Source organism: Dendrobates tinctorius, unplaced genomic scaffold, assembly GCF_039654945.1.
Source record: "Dendrobates tinctorius isolate UK_male_01 unplaced genomic scaffold, ASM3965494v1 ptg000020l, whole genome shotgun sequence".
Taxonomy (NCBI): Eukaryota; Metazoa; Chordata; class Amphibia; order Anura; family Dendrobatidae; genus Dendrobates; species Dendrobates tinctorius.
The window spans coordinates 39,173,952-39,193,072 of record NW_027361688.1 but is presented as its reverse complement, the minus strand read 5'-3'; the positions used below and the strand labels follow the sequence as shown (position 1 = coordinate 39,193,072).

General features: G+C 50.2%; 1 protein-coding gene across 1 annotated transcript in view; it reads left to right on the top strand.

Annotated features, from left to right (window-relative positions):
- Positions 1-19,121, top strand: part of CANX (calnexin) — a 70,556-nt gene that overhangs the window by 32,361 nt on the left and 19,074 nt on the right. Inside the window, exons 9-11 of the mRNA XM_073568017.1 lie at positions 572-685; positions 766-922; positions 1,095-1,310. Of these exons, the coding sequence (XP_073424118.1) occupies positions 572-685; positions 766-922; positions 1,095-1,310 (487 nt within the window). The remainder of the gene's footprint in view (positions 1-571; positions 686-765; positions 923-1,094; positions 1,311-19,121) is intronic.

Sequence of the window (19,121 nt, the reverse complement as noted above, 5' to 3'; positions counted from 1 at the left end):
TGGCGCGCACGGCGCACCGTCAAAAGTGCGCAGCAAGCTACTTTCACACTGGCAGCGCATGATCTGCGCACCCTATGCTAAAGATAGGGTGCGCCGATCGCATGCGTGCAAATGCGATAGTAGGCGGTGATCCCGGATGGGGCGGGCAGGGAGCCGGGGCAGGGCTTACCGACGCAGTGCGCAGCGTTGTTTCAACGCTAATGTGAAACCAGCCTCACTGTGTCACTCAGGAAGACCTATAATGAACCTGATCTAAAAGATATATCTATAAAATTGCCTAATCTGATGCTTTGTCCAAGTGGCACAGTAGATGGTCAGATGAACATAAAGTAACATAAATAAGCATTGAAGAAGGCTAAAAGCTATTCAGAAATAATGAAATACAATGAAGAGGCCTACTAATGGTGATGGATGAAGCACAGGCATCCACCTCGAGGCGCGTTCATTTTAATTTATTGTCTTGGAGTTTACATAGTTTATAAGAAGTGGGATAGAAAAATCCCCTCAGTAAGATTAATCTCTACCAGCCCATCAGCGCTGATGAAAAAATGACTTGTATGTTTTGATCTAGGGATGAAGATGCTCCGGCAAAGGTCCCCGATGAAAATGCAGTGAAACCAGAAGGCTGGCTGGATGATGAGCCCGAGTACATTGCTGACCCCGATGCGGAGAAGCCAGAGGACTGGTATGTACAGCGTGTCTCTAGCAGCATACATTTTGGAAAGTTTTACTTTTATCTTAAAATATTGTATTTTATTGCAATAGGGATGAGGATATGGATGGGGAATGGGAAGCACCACAGGTATCAAACCCCAAATGTGCATCTGCCCCTGGTTGTGGAGCTTGGCAGAGGCCAACAATTGACAACCCGAACTACAAAGGAAAATGGAAGTCACCTATGATTGATAACCCCAGTTACCAGGTATATACGTTCTTGTAAATCTTGAAAATATCATGCAGGGTTTACCTTGATTGCAGCCGGTTCTAAGACCCTGGCCACAAAATAGCATCTGCTGTGATTGCCTTGTAAAGTTCAGCTGCAGAAAGCTTTGGAGACTTGAGCCACAGACCAACCTTGTTACTTCTTATTGCAGGGCATCTGGAAACCACGCAAAATCTCCAATCCTGATTTCTTTGAGGACCTTGAACCATTCAGGATGACTCCGTTCTTTGCTATGGGTCTAGAATTGTGGTCCATGACTTCTGATATTTTCTTTGACAATTTTATTATCTGCTCAGATCGTGTTGTGGCTGATGAATGGGGAAATGCTGGATGGGGTCTAAAGAAAGCTGCCGATGGTGCTGCAGAGGTAAGAAATGTCTTGTCTGAAAGTGGCTCCATTAACACATTTCTGACCTTTGACGTACTATCCCGTCCATGTGCCTTGAGACTTAATGCCCATGGACGGGACAGTACGTCATGTGTGGTCAACCGCGCTCACTGGCGGAGTGCGCTGATCACGGCCGGGTGTCTGCTTATTCTCACAGCTGATACCCGGCACTAAGTGCCAGGAGCGGTCACAGACTGTTCCCGTTACTTTAAACCCCGAAACACTGTGATCAAACATGATTGCAGCATTCCGGAGTGGTCAGCCCCTCTGCCTTTAGATCGGAAACCTCGCGACATGACCCGAGGTCCAGATTGCTGCCATGGATGCCCGATGTCATCATGACGACATTCGGGTCTCCAGAGCTGAGACTTTCTGTCATGCGCAGTGCCTGTCAGGAAGCCTCTCAGGTTATTGGATAGAAGCTGCAGCGCTGACAGCTACTATAGCACAAAATGAGTTTCCCATAGTGGGACAAAGTGTAAAAGTAAGAATTAAATTAAAAAAAAAAATTTAAAATTGTAAAAATATTTTAAAAAATCAATATTTCCCTTTCGTCTCATTGGGGGACACAGGAACCGTGGGTGTGTGCTGCTGTCACTAGGAGGTTGACAGTATGCATGAAAAAAATGTTAACTCTGCCTCCGCAGTATACACCCCTCCGACCGGCTGTAGGACAATCCGTTTTGCTTAGGGTCAGCAGGTGGTGGACAGGGGTCTCTCGTAGACCCATGCCTACCTCAATGTGCGTTGTTCCTTTTCAGGTAACCATGGAGGGATACAGGGTAGATTTGCTACATCTGTATTCCCACACCGGGGTCATGAGTACGGCGTGTACTACCACCCCGTATCCTCATGAATCCCGCGGGCAGGACCCTATCCCCTAACACAGGATTCGTGTTCAGGTGGCCGCTCCTGGTCCTGACCTTCGTCTCCCATCACTCACCCACCAGAGCCTGAAGATTGAGAGAGACGCCCTGCAGAAAAGGTTTGGGACAGCAATCTTTTCATGCAGAAAAACCGACTCATGTTACAGGGTGAACTGGAGGTAACAGGCTGCAGCATTGTATGATCTGCTCACCAGCTGCTCTGGCTGAGGTGACCGCTGTATACAGCACAGGGCTCTATTCTTATCTTAAGAGCCAACAATTTTAAGCAGTGTGGTTCCAGCCTCCTCCCGTGGCAGCGTGATGGCCTGGGCTCCAGCAGGAGCCCAGCATGGCCGACGCTAGATTCCGGCTCACGGCAGGCTCCGCCCCGCCGGCTTCCTCTTCCTGTACCAGCGCCATCTTGGTGCTCCAGGAGGCTAGAGCAGGGCCCGCAGAGGATTGCCACTTCAGACTCCAGAGGACACAGGAGCACCAAAGGAGCCTCCTTTTGGGCCTTCTAGAGGCTGTAAAAGGTTTAGACAGGACCACCAACCCAGGTCCCCTTCTCACTCCATCTCACTGCCAGAATTCCTCTGGCCGTCTGCCTCCTCCCGGTCCTCATCCCCGGAATCAGGTGAGGCATTATCAGAGACACACTTGGAGGAGGGTTCTGAGTACGGGCCAGAACAGTCCCAGGTCAAGGATATGGTTCAGGGCCTCATTGCTGCAGTCAGAGACATTTAGCATTGGGGACGCCACATCAAAACCTAATGATCAGGCATCCTAAGTCCCCCTCTAGGGTCTTCACCTCCCACAAGGATTTTGAGGAAGTGTTGGCCAGGGAAAGGGAAAACCCAACCAGGCGGTTTCAGAGAGGAAGTAGTTTTGGGATTCTATATCCCTTCCCTCCAGATCTCACCGCCAACTGGACCGCTTCCCCTTCGGTGGATCCACCAGTGTCCAGACTCTCTACCAATACAGTCCTCCCACTCGCCAGTGGGGCAGGCCTAAAGGATCCCAATGATAGGAGGATAGAATCCCTGGCAAAATCCGCCTTTGAGGCAGCAGCCGCTACATTGTGTCCAGCCTTAGCCTCAGCCTGGGTAGCTAAGTCTGTTACAGAATGGGCCAAACAGCTTAGACAGGGCATATTGGCCGGGGCACTACCAGAGGAACTGGCGGAGTTCGCAGATCAAATCTCCCATGCTGGGAGGTATATGGTATCAGCAGCCCTGGATGCCGTGTCTTGCGCAGCTCAAGCATCCAGTAACATGGTAGCCATCCGGCGGACGGTCTGGCTAAAGACTTGGCAGACTGATTTGTCCTCAAAGAAATCACTGACCAATCTGCCCTTTTCAGGGCACCCGGCTCTTTGGGTCAATGTTAGATCAAATTATTAAGGATGCAACGGGGGAGTACAAGCTCCCTTATCCCTCAGGCCAAACCTCGTCAATATGTTTTCAAATGTAGGGCTCAGCCCTTTTACCGTACCCCAGCGACAGGCACTTATGCTCAGGGCCCGCAGAGGTCGCAAGTACCGAGAGACAGGAGGAAGGTATCATTTCGGGCCACCCCGTCATGGCATTCCCGCAGTTCCAACAGCAGAGCTACCAGGTCAGGGCCGGACAGAGCCACTTCAGCCTGACGCCAGCAGGGAGTCCAACTCCCTTCCCAGTACCTCTCCCAGACTAGGAGGCCGCCTTCTCCTCTTCAGAGATGTCTGGCAGAGTTCAGTAGAGGATATCTGGGTAAAGGAGGTAGTATCAACAGGATGCAAGATAGACTTCAACGCGCTTCCGCGAGATCGCTTCTTTCTATCGCTGCCACCAAAAGACGCTGCTATGGCTCTAGGTTTTTTTGCGGCAATCGACTCCTCAACGCAGAAGTAATCATCCCTGTTCCCGAGCGGGAACGTTTTACCGGCTTTTACTCAAACCTGTTTGCGATACCAAAAAAGGATGGCTCAGTCCGTCCCATACTAGACCTCAATAGGCTGAACAGATGGGTCCGCTTACGCCATTTCAGGATGGAATCGATTTCGGTCGGTAATTAAGTCTATGGAGGATCAGGAATTCCTATGTTCCATAGATATCCGGGACGCCTACCTACACGTCCCCATTTTTCAGGGACATCAGAGGTTTCTGCGTTTTGCTGTCCAAAAGCAGCATTTACAGTTTGTGGCCCTGCCATTTGGGCTGGCAACAGCCCCCAGAATTTTTACAAAGATTATGGCAGCGATGGTAGCTATATTGGTACTATATCTCGACGATATTCTCGTCAAGGCGTCCTCCTTCGCTCAGACCCAGGAAAATCTAGCGGTAGTTTTAAACACGCCGTCTCGGTTTGGTTGGATCATAAACGGGGAGAAATCCCACCTAACGCCAACACAACGCCTAGAATTCTTAGGAATGGTAATAGACACCCGCCGCTCAAGGGTCTTTCTCCCAGAAAGAAAGTGGGTTACCCTCGAGCAGGGAATTCGCTGTCCATTGAAATTCCGGCTTCTATCCTTTCGCGCTGCCATGAGAGTCCTGGGAAGGATGGTGGCAGCTTCAGAGGCAATACCCTTTGCCCTGTTCCGTTCCAGGATACTGCAGAGGAACATCCTCCTTTAGTGGGACAGGTCCATCTCTTCGCTGGATCGCCCCTTCCTCCCTTCCATTCAGACCAGGTAGTCCCTCAAGTGGTGGCTGACCTCCCCCTTGTTCATCTGGGATGGCCTTTTCCCCCTGTCCACTGGCAGGTAGTAACTACAGATGCCAGTCTCCTGGGCTGGGGTGCGGTATTCCGCCACCTGACGGTCCAGGGACCATGGTCAAGGCAAGAATCAACACTATCAATCAACATTCTAGAACTGAGGGTGGTCTTTCTAGCACTTCTGCATTGGGAAAGATACCTCAACAACCTGCCAGTCCGGATTCAAACGGACAATGCCACGGCGGTGGCATACATCAAAATCACCAAGGGGGAACCAGAAGTCCCCGGGCACTGGCCGAGGTATCCAGAATCTTCAACTGGGCAGAAACCACAATTCCGGCAATTTCGGCAGTTTACATTCCCGGCACAGACAACATGGCCGCCGACTTCCTCAGTCGGGAGGGTCTCGCGACAGGAGAATGGTCCTTACACCAGGACGTGTTCCGTCAGATATGCCAGCTATGGGGGACTCCAGATGTGGACCTCCTGGCATCGCGACAGAACAGAAGGGTCCTACAGTTTGTCTCAAGATACCGCGATCCTGTAGCAATAGGGGTCGACGCGCTGGTCATTCTCTGGACACAGTTCAGACTCCCTTACCTGTTTCCACCCCTTCCTCTCCTGCCCAGACTGCTAAAGTAGATCAAGGCAGAAGGGGTGCCGGTCATATTGATCGCCCCGTACTGGCCCAGGAGGGCCTGGTTCGCAGAAATTATCAATCTTCTCACAGGCACCCCTTGGAGACTCCCCGACAGACCAGATCTCCTGGCTCAGGGGCCGTTTTACCACCCGAATTCTCGGTTGCTCAATTTAACGGCATGGCCGTTGAAACCACAATACGGAGAGCAGCGGGTTTTTTCGGACCAAGTCATTAATACAATGATCCAGGCTAGGAAGCCATCCTCTTCCATTGTCTATTATCGTGCCTGGAAGGTCTATTTTGGCTGGTATGAGTCTAATCACATCACACCTATGCCCTGTTCCCTGCCATCTGTCCTAGCTTTTCTCCAAGTAGGGTTAGATGGCGGTCTGGCCCTGAGTTCCTTGAAGGGCCAGGTATCCACTCTCTTCTTTTTCAAAAGAATTTGGCCTCCCGATTACAGGTTAAGACCTTTCTGCAAGGAGTAGCACATGTGGCCCCTCCTTACAGATCCCCTGTGGCTCCATGGGATCTTAATTTGGTCTTGGAAGCCTTGACAGGTTCACCCTTTGAACCCCTCCAGGAAGCTCCCATGTCTTGGTTGTCCTGAAAGGTGGTATTTCTCGTAGCCATCACCTCTATTAGGCGGGTTTCAGAATTAGCGGCATTGTCCCGTCACCTTCCATTCCTTATTATGCACCAGGACAAGGTTGTTTTGCGGCCTCCTAACTTCCCAAGGTGGTATCGGCCTTCCACCTGAACGAGGATATAATCCTTCTGTCATTTTGTCCCACTCCAACCCATCCTCTGGAGCGTTCTTTGATTAAGCTAGACCTGGTCAGGGCGATAGATCCTTATCTGGCCTTCAGGAAGGCGGACTCGTTCTTTGTTATCCCCAATGGGGTGAGAAGAGGCCTGCCAGTCTCTAAGGCAACAATTGCCCGCTGGATCAGAATGGCAATTCTGGAAGCCTACTGAGTGAAGGACAAGGTGTCCCCTGCTGGGGTCAAGGCCCATTCAACCCGGGCGGTGGGCGCCTCCTGGGTGGTACACAACAGGGCATCAGCCATGCAGTTGTGCAAGGCTGCCACATGGTCGTCCGTGCATACCTTTTCGAGGTTCTATAAGGTCCATACCTATGCTTCAGCGGACGCCAGCCTAGGCAGAAGAATCTTGCAGGCGGCAGTGGTAAGTTCTCCGACCTGAAGGAAGTTTGTCTTTTCCTACCCCAGGGACTGCTTTTGGACGTCCCACGGTTCCTGTGTCCCCCAATGAGATGAAAGAGAAAACAGGATTTTGGTTGCTTACCGTAAAATCTGTTTCTCAGAGTCTTCATTGGGGGACACAGCGCCCTCCCATGATTTTATTTCATGTAATGAATATATGATGACTTACATGATGATGTCTCCTCCTCCTGCTTTTTCACTGATTGTCCTACAGCCGGTCGGAGGGGTGTATACTGCGGAGGCAGAGTTAAAAAAAAAAAAAAAAAATGTTCATGCATAGTGTCAACCTCCTAGTGACAGCAGCACACACCCCACGGTTCCTGTGTCCCCCAATGAAGACTCTGAGAAACAGATTTTACGGTAAGCAACCAAAATCCTGTTTTTTATTCCATAAAAAATATTTAAATTAAAAAAATCTAAATCATGAAAGTACATATTTAGTATCGTTGCATCCATGCAACGACTTACATTCACAATCTTTTTCTCTCTAATTCCCTTAACCACCTGGCTATTACAGAAACCTGGATCCAGCATTCAGACACCACCGCTGCTGCCGCTCTCTCGTTTGGTGGGCTAAAATTTTCACATACCCCCAGACCTGAGAACAGACAGGGTGGAGGTGTTGGTTTGCTCCTTTCATCACAATGTGCTTTCCAGGTCATCCCCCCCGGTTCCCTCACTTACATTTCCTTCCTTTGAAGTCCACGCCGTCAGACTCTTTAAGCCCTTCTCCTTACGAGTGGCGGTCGTTTATCGCCCTCCAGGCTCCTCCCGCCAGTTTCTAGACCACTTCACCACCTGGCTTACTCACTTTCTATCCTGTGACATCCCCACCCTCATCATGGGAGACTTTAACATCCCCATCAATGATCCGCTCTCCCAGTCTGCCTCTCATCTTCTTTCTCTAACTTCTTCATTCGGCCTCTCACAGTTTACTAATTCTCCTACACATGAGGACGGGAATACTCTGGACCTGGTTTTCTCCCGTCCCGGCTCGCTGCACGACTTTACTAATTCACCCCTCCCGCTCTCGGACCACAACCTTCTTTCCTTCTCTGTCAAGAATTGTCTCCTCACCCGGAACACCCCCACTTACCACACTTATCGGAATACACGTACCATTAATACCCAACAGCTTAGGGACAATCTCCACACATCTTTAGCCCCCATCTCCACCCTCTCCTGTCCAGACATAGCATTGTCACACTTCAATAATACACTGAAGAATGCCCTAGATGAAGCAGCACCTTCTATACGCAGAAAGACCCGACACAGACAACGGCAGCCCTGGCACACAACGCAAACACGCTTTCTTCAGCGCTGCTCGAGGTGTGCAGAGCGGCAGTGGAGAAAATCTCTCTTAGCAGAAGACTTCATCCACTATAAGTTCATGCTCAAAACCTATAACTCTGCCCTTCATCTGGCCAAACAATCCTACTTCACCACCCTCATCACCTCACTATCCAACAACCCAAGACGACTTTTTGAAACCTTAAACTCCCTCCTGAAACCTAAAGTACAGGCCCCCATCACCAACCTCAGCGGTGAGGATCTGGCCACTTATTTCCTAGAAAAAATCAACCACATCCATCAGGATATCTCAGCCCTATCTCCTCAGTGCCTGGATCCCCTTCCCTGCCGCACCTCAAGCTCACTAGACATCTTTGAGCCTGTTTCAGAAGCAGAAGTTTCCAAGCTCCTCGCTTCTGCTCGGCCTACAACCTGCAACAGTGACCCTATTCCTTCACAGCTCCTGCAGTCTCTCTCACCAGTGGTCACCACTCACCTGACTAAAATATTTAACCTCTCTCTTTCTTCAGGTATATTTCCCTCCTCATTTAAACATGCCATCATAACCCCTTTACTTAAAAAGCCATCCCTGGACCAGAACTGCACTGCTAACTACAGACCTGTCTCTAACCTTCCCTTCATCTCTAAACTCCTGGAACGCCTGGTCCACTCCCGTCTAATCCGCTATCTCTCGGATAACTCTCTTCTCGACCCCTTACAATCTGGTTTCCGCTCTTTACACTCTACTGAAACTGCCCTCACTAAAGTCTCTAATGATTTTATAACAGCTAAATCGAAAGGTCATTGCTCCCTGCTGATTCTCCTGGATCTCTCTGCCGCATTTGACACTGTGGATCACCAGCTCCTCCTCACTATGCTCCGCTCTATAGGCCTCAAGGACACGGCCCTCTCCTGGTTCTCCTCCTACCTCTCTGACCGCTCCTTCACTGTATCTTTTTCCGGCTCCTCTTCCTCTTCTCGTCCCCTTACTATCGGGGTCCCGCAGGGCTCAGTCCTAGGCCCCCTCCTCTTCTCTTTATACACTGCCCCTATTGGACAAACAATCAGCAGATTTGGGTTCCAGTATCATCTCTATGCTGATGACACCCAATTATACTCTTCTTCCCCTGACATCACCCCTACCCTAATTCAAAATACCAAGGATTGTCTGTCTGCTGTCTCTAGCATCATGTCCTCCCTCTATCTGAAACTAAATCTCTCTAAAACTGAACTTCTTGTGTTTCTCCCCTCTACTAACCTCACTCTACCTAACATCAAAATAACCCTGGAGGGTTCAACCATAACTCCCAAGCAGCATGCCCGCTGTCTTGGGGTCATATTCGACACTGAACTTTCCTTTACTCCGTACATCCGATAACTCAGTCGCTCTTGTCACCTGCATCTTAAAAACATCTCCAGAATCCGACCTTTTCTCACCTTTGAAACTGCTAAGACTCTTACTGTCGCTCTTATTCATTCTCGCCTGGACTACTGCAACTCTCTTCTGATCGGTCTCCCTCTTACCAAACTTTCTCCTCTCCAATCCATCTTGAATGCGGCAGCCAGGGTCATATTTCTGTCCAGCCGCTTCACCGATGCCTCCATCTTGTGCCAGTCATTACACTGGCTACCTATTCGCTACAGGGTCCAGTATAAACTCATCTCTCTCACCCACAAAGCTCTCCACTGTTCTGCACCGCCTTATATCTCCTCTCTCATCTCTGTCTATCGCCCTACACGTGCCCTCCGTTCTACAAATGACCTAAGACTAACATCCCCCGTAATCCGAACCTCGCACCTCCGCCTCCAAGACTTCTCTCGTGCTGCTCCATCTCTCTGGAATGCACTTCCCCAGGCGATCAGACTGATACCTAGCCCTGACCTATTCAAGCGCGCTTTGAAAACCCATCTCTTCAAACAAGCCTACCACATCAACTACCCAGCAAGCTAACTTTGCCCTGTTCCCTCCTTCCAAATATTATTCTGAATCTGCACCCTACTATTCATCTGTCTCCACACCCTTCATGCACATGATAACTGCACTTGATACTTGTCTATTGCACTTAAACACACGGGCTGATGACCGGATCATGCAGCTTTATATGAAAATCCCTATTATAATTGCCAGACCTGAATTAACAAGCATTTTTCACCTACTGTGTCCCCCCATTTCCTTGTAGATTGTAAGCTTGCGAGCAGGGACCTCACTCCTAATGTCACTGTTTGAATTGTCTTAACTTGTATTGAATTTATTGTCTGTACATGTCCCCGCTTAATTGTAAAGTGCTGCGGAATATGTTGGCGCTATATAAATAAAAATTATTATTATTATTATCCATGACGACCCGACCTATAAAGCTGTCCCGCTAGTTAACCCCTTTAGTAAACACCATTTAAAAAAGGCAAAAAAAAATGCTTTCTCGTTCGCCTTATTGGGGGACACAGAGACCATGGGTGTATGCTGCTGCCACTAGGAGGCTGACACTATGCACAAAAAAAGTTAGCTCTTCCTCCGCAGTGTACACCCCACCGACCGGCAGGAAGTTCCTCAGTTTAGCTTAGTGTCAGTAGGAGGTGGACACGGGTCTTTCATTAGACCCATATCTACCTCGATGTGCGTCGTTCCTTTTCAGGTTCCAGGAGGGATACAGTGTGAAGAGTCACAACTGTACTCCCACAAAGAGGCTATGAGTACGGCGTGTACTGCCACCCCGTATCCTCTTAGTTCTCCGGGCGGACCACAGGCTGAGCACAGGTGTCGTGCCAGCGAAAACAGATGGTCCTTGCCCCCCGCCTCCCTCCCACTCGCCCACTAGAGCCTGTCGGTTGGACGAGGCGCGAATATGTAGAAGATGAGCAGACAGCATGGGATACAGAAGGTACCTTTATTGGAGCACCGGAACATAAAGCCACAAGATGACCCGGGAGCGGCGCCAAAGTAGCGCCGCAGATTCTCGCACTGCTCGCGCCGTCCGACGGTCGTCGCTTCCCTTTTTGGCCCCGGCGGCGGTGCGGGCCTTCTTCACCCCACCGCCGGTATTCTTGTGAGGGTTGCGTGTGGGAGCAGGGCTATGGCGGCGTCTCCTTTAGGGGCGGACGCGTCGCAATTCTTCCGCGCCGACCTGTGCTGACAGGCGGCCGCCGTTTCAAATTTAGTCCCCGGCTTCAGTTTGGGCCTTCGCGCCCGTCGCGGCCACGCCCCCCGTTCATTATCATAGGCCGGCTGTGCTCCCGCCCGTTCCTAAGCCCTCCCACCGCCTCTCTAGTCTTGTGGCTGGGAAGGGGGAGGAGGCGGTTCTTCCCTCTGGTGCAGGCGGCTAGCTCCGCCTTTCTTCTTACACAGAGACCGTGCTTTTTGATTCCTCACATCAGGCTGCCGCCATCTTTGCAGCCTGACAGCCGGAGACTACAGCAGATGCCATCTTTCGGGGACACCGGACCGTGAGTAGTTCTGCAACTGCAGACTGACACCCTACCCTGCCTTGCTGTCCCCCAACCCTCCAGCACTTCCGCAGGTTTTTTTCGCATGCTCCTCTTGCAATCGCAAATTCCCCTCTGCCGGGACTGCAGCAATCCCGTTCAGCAGGATGCCGTCCAGGAGCCATCTACTGCGCCACGTGAAATCGAACCCCCCATTCCTGGCTGGGCCTCGTCCCTTTCACAATCTGTGGCAGACCTCACCAGGGTGTCTCAGTCCCTAGTTGGCCGTTCTTGATAAGTTGCCCCTGGACACTTCTGCAGGGTCCAGCAGGTCGCAAGACGTTCCATCTGAGCCAGCTAGCAGATGCCGCAAAAGGCCCAGGCAAGATCCACGGCTGGAATCCTCTCCTGGTCTCTCATCGGCACCTAGTCCTTCCCAGCAGTCGCCCTCCCGTGCCTCCTCACCCGAGTCAGGTGAAGCGTTCTCGGATATGTCCTCTGAAGGGATTTTAGAGCTGGATTCTGACCAGGACGCGGACATGAAGGTTACGGTACAGAACCTCATTGCTGCGATTAACCACACCTTCGAAATGTCTGACTCCCCTGCGAAATCCTCAGATCAGGAGGTTTCGTTCAGACGGGCACAAACACCATCCAGGGTATTCGCCTTCCACTCTGAGTTTGGCAAGATCCTTGCCATGGAAAGAGAAAATCCGTCCAGGCGATTTCAAAGAGGGAAGCGTCTCGGCGTGCTGTATCCGTTGGCTAAAGAGCTCTCTGACAACTGGTCTGCTTCCCTGTCGGTGGACGCACCCGTGTCCAGACTTTCTAATAACACGGTTCTCCCGCTTTCAGGTGTAGCGTCACTAAAGGATTCTAATGATAGAATTATAGAATCCTTGGCAAAGTCAGCATTCGCGGCGGCTGCAGCGGCGCTATGTCCAGTATTTGCCTCATCTTGGGTGGCAAAGGCCATAGCCACTTGGGCAGAGGATCTCCGTAAGGGCATCCTAGATAAGGCCCAACCAGAGCAATTGACCGATCTGGCCAACCAGATTTCCCATGCAGGGGATTATCTGCTTTCTGCTTCCTTGGATGCCGCGTCTCGCACTGTTCAGGCGTCAAGCAACGTTGTGGCAATCCGACGTACAATTTTGCTCAAGGCTTGGCAGGCAGACTTGTCTTCTAAAAAGTCTCTTACCAATCTGCCTTTTCATGGAGCACGTCTCTTTGGGTCCCAGCTGGACCAGATTATTAAGGACGCCACTGGAGGCACGAGTTCTCTCCTCCTCTCCAAACCTCGCAGACCCCCGCCAAGGCGTCAGTTTCGGCCCTTTCGGGCTTACCGCCGCTTCAATACGGCAGAGAACTTCTCTAACCAACAAAGACCACAGGTACGCCAGGATAGAAAGACGGTGTCCTTCAGACCCACTCCCTCCTGGCGATCTCACTCCTCCCAGGGCAGACCCTCCAGGTCCAGATCTGGACGGTCCACGTCAGCATGACTGTCAACGAACTCCCGAGGGTCCCTCCCAATTGGGAGGTCGACTCCGTTTCTTTAGGGATACCTGGCTGGCCTCAGTAGAGGACGCTTGGGTCAGGGAGCTTGTATCTTCAGGGTACAAGATAGAGTTCATTTCTCGTCCACGGGATCGCTTCTTCGAGTCCCGTCCTCCAAAAGATCCAGCCTTAGTTCCGGGGTTCTTGCATCCATCGCCTCTCTCCTCAGTTCCGGGGTGATTGTGCCCGTTCCCGAATCAGAACGTTTCACAGGGTTTTCTTCAAACCTGTTAGTGGTGCCGAACAAAGGCGGGACAGTTTGCCCCATCTTGGACCTCAAATTACTCAACAGGAGAGCCCGACTGCGTCATTTCCGAATGGAGTTTCTTCGGTTAATCGCTTCCATGGAGACGCAGGAGTTCATGTGTTCAATAGACATTCAAGATGCCTATCTACATGTTCCCATATTCTCCGGGCATCAGAAATTCCTGCGATTCGCCAGGAACATTATCAATTTTGTGCACTGCCGTTCGGTCTTGCCACCGCACCCAGAGCATTTACAGAGATCATGGCGGCGTTGATGGCCTGGTGGAGAATCAGAGGTCTCGTTCTTTTTCCGTACCTCGACAACATTCTGATCAAAGCTCCATCCTTTCGTCAAGCTCGCCAAAGTCTTACCTGACCAATTTCGGGTGGCTCAACAACGAAAAGAAGTCCTGTCTTGTCCCGACACAACGACTTGTGTTTCTGGGTCTATTGTTCGACACTCGTCGATCGAGGGTTTTTCTCCCTCAAGAGAAAATTGGCTCCCTGCAACGGGATGTACGATCGCGGCAGCTCATGAGACTTCCATCTCTCCGGACGACCATCAAAGTCCTGGGAAAGATGGTGGCGGCAACAGAGGCGGTCCCCTTTGCCCAATTTCACTCCAGACCTCTCCAACTCGCCATCCTATCCCGGTGGAACAGGTCTGTCCTTTCCCTGGATCGCCCATTTCGTCTTTCAAACCATGTCAAGCAGTCCCTCAATTGGTGGCTGACGTCTCCTCTCATCTCCCTAGGACGGTCATTCCTCCCCTTTCATTGGCAGATTGTGACAACGGATGCCACCCTCCTCGGCTGGGGGGGCAGTGTTCCGCAATCACACTGTTCAGGGTCGTTGGTCAACTCAGGAGTCAGCCCTGCCATTCAACGTCCTCGAGATACAAGCGATTTATCTGTCTCTCGTTCACTGGGAGAGACTTCTCAGGGGACTGCCTATCCGGATTCAGACAGACAATGCCATGGTGGTGGCATATGTCACACGCCAGGGAGGGACGCGGAGTGTCTCAGCCCTGGCAGAAATTTCCAAGATTCTTCATTGGGCGGAGGCTTCAGTCCCGGCAATATCCGCGGTACACATTCCCGGCGTGGACAATTGGGCCGCCGATTTCTCAGCCGCGAGGATCTCGCGGCGGGAGAGTGGTCCCTACATCCGGAAGTATTTCTTCAACTTGCCGTCGTGGGGAACCCCGGACATAGATCTGCTAGCTTCTCGCCTCAACAGAAAAGTTCCACAGTTTGTATCCAGGGCTCGAGATCCTCTCGCGGTGGGCGCCGACGCTCTGGCCATTCCTTGGTCACAGTTTGAGCTCCCCTACTGGTTTCCTCCCCTGCCTCTTCTTCCCAGGCGGCTGAAGAAAATCAAGGCGGAAGGAATTTCAGTCCTCCTCTTCGTCCCGAATTGGCCCAGTAGGGATTGGTTCGCGGACATCGCCAACCTTCTCGCGGACGCCCTCTGGAAGCTTCCAGACTGAGCAGATCTGCTGTCTCAAGGTCCGATTTGCCACCCCAATTCTCGGCCGCTCAATTTAACGGCGTGGCTGTTGAGGCCGCGGTTTTGCAACGATCAGGATTTTCCGATCGAGTTATTCATACCATTATCCGAGCCAGGAAGCCATCGTCTTCCAAGATTTATTGCCGTTCTTGGAAGAACTATTTCACTTGGTGCGAGATCAATGACATTCCGCCCATGTGTTTTTTCGCTCCCTTCTGTCCTGGCGTTCCTTCAAGCGGGGCTGGATGCGGGTCTTGCCCTCAGCTCTTTAAAGGGTCAAGTGTCTGCGCTGTCCATTTTATTTCGGAAGACGTTGGCTCCCGTCCTCAGGTTAAAACCTTCCGTCAAGGTGTGGCTCACATGGTTCCTCCGTACCGAGCGCCCGTAGATCCATGGGATCTTAATCTGGTTCTCGAGGTTCTGCAAGGTCCTTCCTTTAAACCTCTCTGGGATGTTTCCCTTTCTCTCCTTTCGTGGAAAGTAGCCTTTCTGGCAGCCATCACCTCCATCCGGCGCGCGTCGGAATTGGCGGCCCTCTCTTGCCGCTCTCTTGGTACTCTACCAGGACAAGGTAGTTCTGCGGCCTCCGCCCTCTTTCCTTCCTAAGATTGTGTCCACTTTCCACCTGAATGAGGACATTGTTCTCCCGTCCTTTTGTCCGGGTCCAGCTCACCCTCGGGAGCGGTCCTTGAACAAGCTGGACTTGGTCAGGGCGATGAATGTCTACCTAACTAGGATGACTTCTTGCGGAAGACAGATTCTTTCTTCATCATTCCAGATGGGGCGCGGAAAGGTCACCCGGCCTCCAAAGCTACTATTGCTCGCTGGATCAGATCGGCAATTTTTGGAGGCCTACCGGGTCAAACAACGAATGGTCCCTCCGGGAATTAGAGCGCACTCTACCTGGGCAGTGGGTGCCTCCTAGGTGGTACGTCACAGAGCTTCCGCGCTGCAGCTTTACGAAGCTGCAACCTGGTCATAGGTTCACACGTTTGTAAAATTCTACAAGGTCCATACCTACGCTTCGGCAGATGCCAGCCTAGGTAGAAGGATCCTGCAGGCTGCGGTAGTGAGTCCGCTGGCCTGATGGACGTTTGTTTTTCCCACCCCAGGGACTGCTTTGGGACGTCCCATGGTCTCTGTGTCCCCCAATAAGGCGAACGAGAAAACAGGATTTTTGGGTTGCTTACCGTAAAATCTGTTTCTCGGAGCCTTCATTGGGGGACACAGCACCCTCCCATGTTCTACAACTCTTGTTATTATGTTGGTTGGTTTGAGTTGTCTGTTCTGTTTTCAATCTATTCTGTTACTTCTCCTACTGCTTTCTCACTAACTGAGGAACTTCCTGCCGGTCGGTGGGGTGTACACTGCGGAGGAGGAGCTAACCTTTTTTTGTGCATAGTGTCAGCCTCCTAGTGGCAGCAGCATACACCCCATGGTCTCTGTGTCCCCCAATGAAGGCTCCGAGAAACAGATTTTACGGTAAGCAACCCAAAAATCCTGTTTTATCATCATACATCCAAACAAAAAGTGGAATAACACGCGATCAAAAATTATATAAATAAACTTGGTACCGCTGAAAACGTCATCATGTCCCACAAAAAACAAGCCGCCACACAGCGTCATCACCTGAAAAATAAAAGTTATAGCTCTCAGAATAAAGCGATAAAAAAATAATTTTTTTTATATAAAAGTTTTTATTGTATACAAGCGCCAAAACATAAAAAAATGATATAAATGAGGTATCACTGTAATCGTATTGACCCGAAGAATAAAACCGCTTTATCAGTTTTACCACATGCGGAACGGTATAAACGCCACCCCTCTCCAAAAGAAATTCTTGAATTGCTGTTTTTTGTTCATTCTGCCTCCCAAAAATCAGAATAAAAAGCGATCAAAAAATGTCATGTGCCCGAAAATGGTACCAATAAAAACGTCAACTCGTCCCGCAAAAAATAAGACCCCCACATGACTGTGGGCCAAAATTTCGAAAAATTATAGCTCTCAAAATGTGGTGATGCAAAAACTATTTTTGCAATAAAAAGCATCTTTTAGCGTGTGACAGCTGCCAAACACAAAAACCCGCCATAAATAGTAAATCAGACCCCCTTAGGGAAAAATAAAATAAAAATGGATTTATTTCAATTTTCCCGTTGGGGTTACAGTTAGGGTTACGGTTGGAGTTATAATTGGGGGGTTTCCACTTCAGGCACATCAGGGGCTCTCCAAATGCGACATGGCGTCTGATCTCAATTCCAGCCAATTTTGCATTGAAAAGTTAAACGGCGCTCCTTCCCTTTGGAGCTCTGCCATGCGCCCAAACAGTGGATTACCCCCACATATAGGGTATCCGCATACTCAGGACAAATTGCACAACTTTTGGGGTCTCATTCCTCCTGTTACCCTTGCTAAAATAAAAAATTGGGGGCGAAAATATCTTTTTTGTGAAAAAATTTTTATTTTTACAGCTCTACATTATAAACTTCTGACATGCACCTCTATTCACCCCTATTAGTGTATAGGAAAATGAAGTGAAGTACCATACAGATTAAAAAAAATGATTTTATTGAAACATCATTAAAAATAGATACAACAAGAAAGGTGCAAGGACAAAAAAGAGAGAGGGAGTTACCATCTCACGTGATACCAATAGCAGCAGAAATGTATACTCAATTATATTCAGATGCTGTATACTCGTGTATAAGCCGACCCCCCCCCCTAATTTTGCCACAAAAAAACTGGGAAAACTTATTGACTCGCGTATAAGCCTAGGGTTAAATGGTGGTCAAAGAAGGTGTTCCATAGATAAACCCCCCCATATGCTGCTGCACAATGGTTAATGCTGCCCCATAAATACCCCCCATATGCTGCTCCACAAGGGTTAATGCTGCACCATAAGATGCTCCATATATACCCCTTATTTGCTGCTGCAATAAAAAAAAGACACTCACCTCTACGTCACTGGGGGCCAGGTGCCGGTGTCCTGAACCCCTGGCAGTGGCGATATTCACCTGTCCCCGTTCCAAGCCGTGCATCGCTGTGTCTCCCGGATCTCTGCATTGACACCAGAGGGCGCGCACTGACTACGTCATCGCGCCCTCTTCCGTCACAGCAGGAGGACCCGGAGACACAGGTGCACGGCTTGGAACGGGGACAGGTGAAAATTACTCTGCCCCCCTCATACTCACCCCTCTTAGCCGCAAGGTCTTCTCTGCAGCAGCAGCCCCTGCTTCTCCCTCTGCTACCTGCATTCAGCTTGTCACGTGGTACCGCTAATTAAACTCATAAATATGCTCATATTCATGAGTTTAATGAGTGGTACCACGTGACCGCTGAATGCAGGAAGCAGACAGCAGAGGGAGATGCAGGGGCTGCAGAGATGTGCTAGGAGAGGTGAGTATGGTCTCCAACCCGCCCGCCCCCCGTTATATGACTCGTGTATAAGCCGAGGGGGGGGAGGGGACTTTCAGCCCAAAAAAGGGCTGGAAATCTTGGCTTATACACGAGTATATACGGTAATTTATATCTAGTGATACACACCATTAAACACCAGTAAAATCACAATAATGGCTGCACACCTGAATTACGCCTCAACATCCAATATGGCCCAGCCAGAATCAATAAGCACCAATGAATTCTCATAGATCCAGAAAAACCACAGTGTTTATACTAAGGCTATGTGCACACACTGCGGATTTTTCCGTGCGGATCCGCTTGTAAAACTGCAGGCAAAGTAAACTGCGGATTGGCCAGCGGTTTTCCTCTGCGGTTTGACAACTGGACAATGGAATAGGTGTCAAACCGCAGCGGAATCCGCAGAAAGAATTGACATGTCAATTCTTTCTGCGGATTTTAAAACCGCAGCTTTTCCGCAGTGAAAAAAATTCAGCATGTGCACTGCGGATTGTAAATCCCATAGACTTATTTTTGGTACTGTACTCTGCGGAACTGCTGCATATCTGCAGGGCCAAATCCACAGCGGATCCGCAGCGTGTGCACATACCCTAATAGCGCTTTTACCTGATGGTGGTCATAAGGTAAAGTGCGGGTTAAAGGGAATCTGTCACCCATTTTTAGTGGTATCGTGTAAAGATATCACCCAATTGTGCGTTCCATAAGGATTCTATTAGGACTTTTGATTTCCCCCCAACCCCGCTCCTTTTATGCATAAATGCCTTTTTAATCTTGGTGGAGATGTATGGAAATTGCCGCGGTCCGGTCCAATAGGCGGGGCTTATTCGCCTTCTCCCACCCCCCTCCTCGGCTTGCTGAACGTAATCTTCATCTGTGAATATCACAGATAACGTTGGTTTCCGTGCTTGCGCTTTGAAAAGGC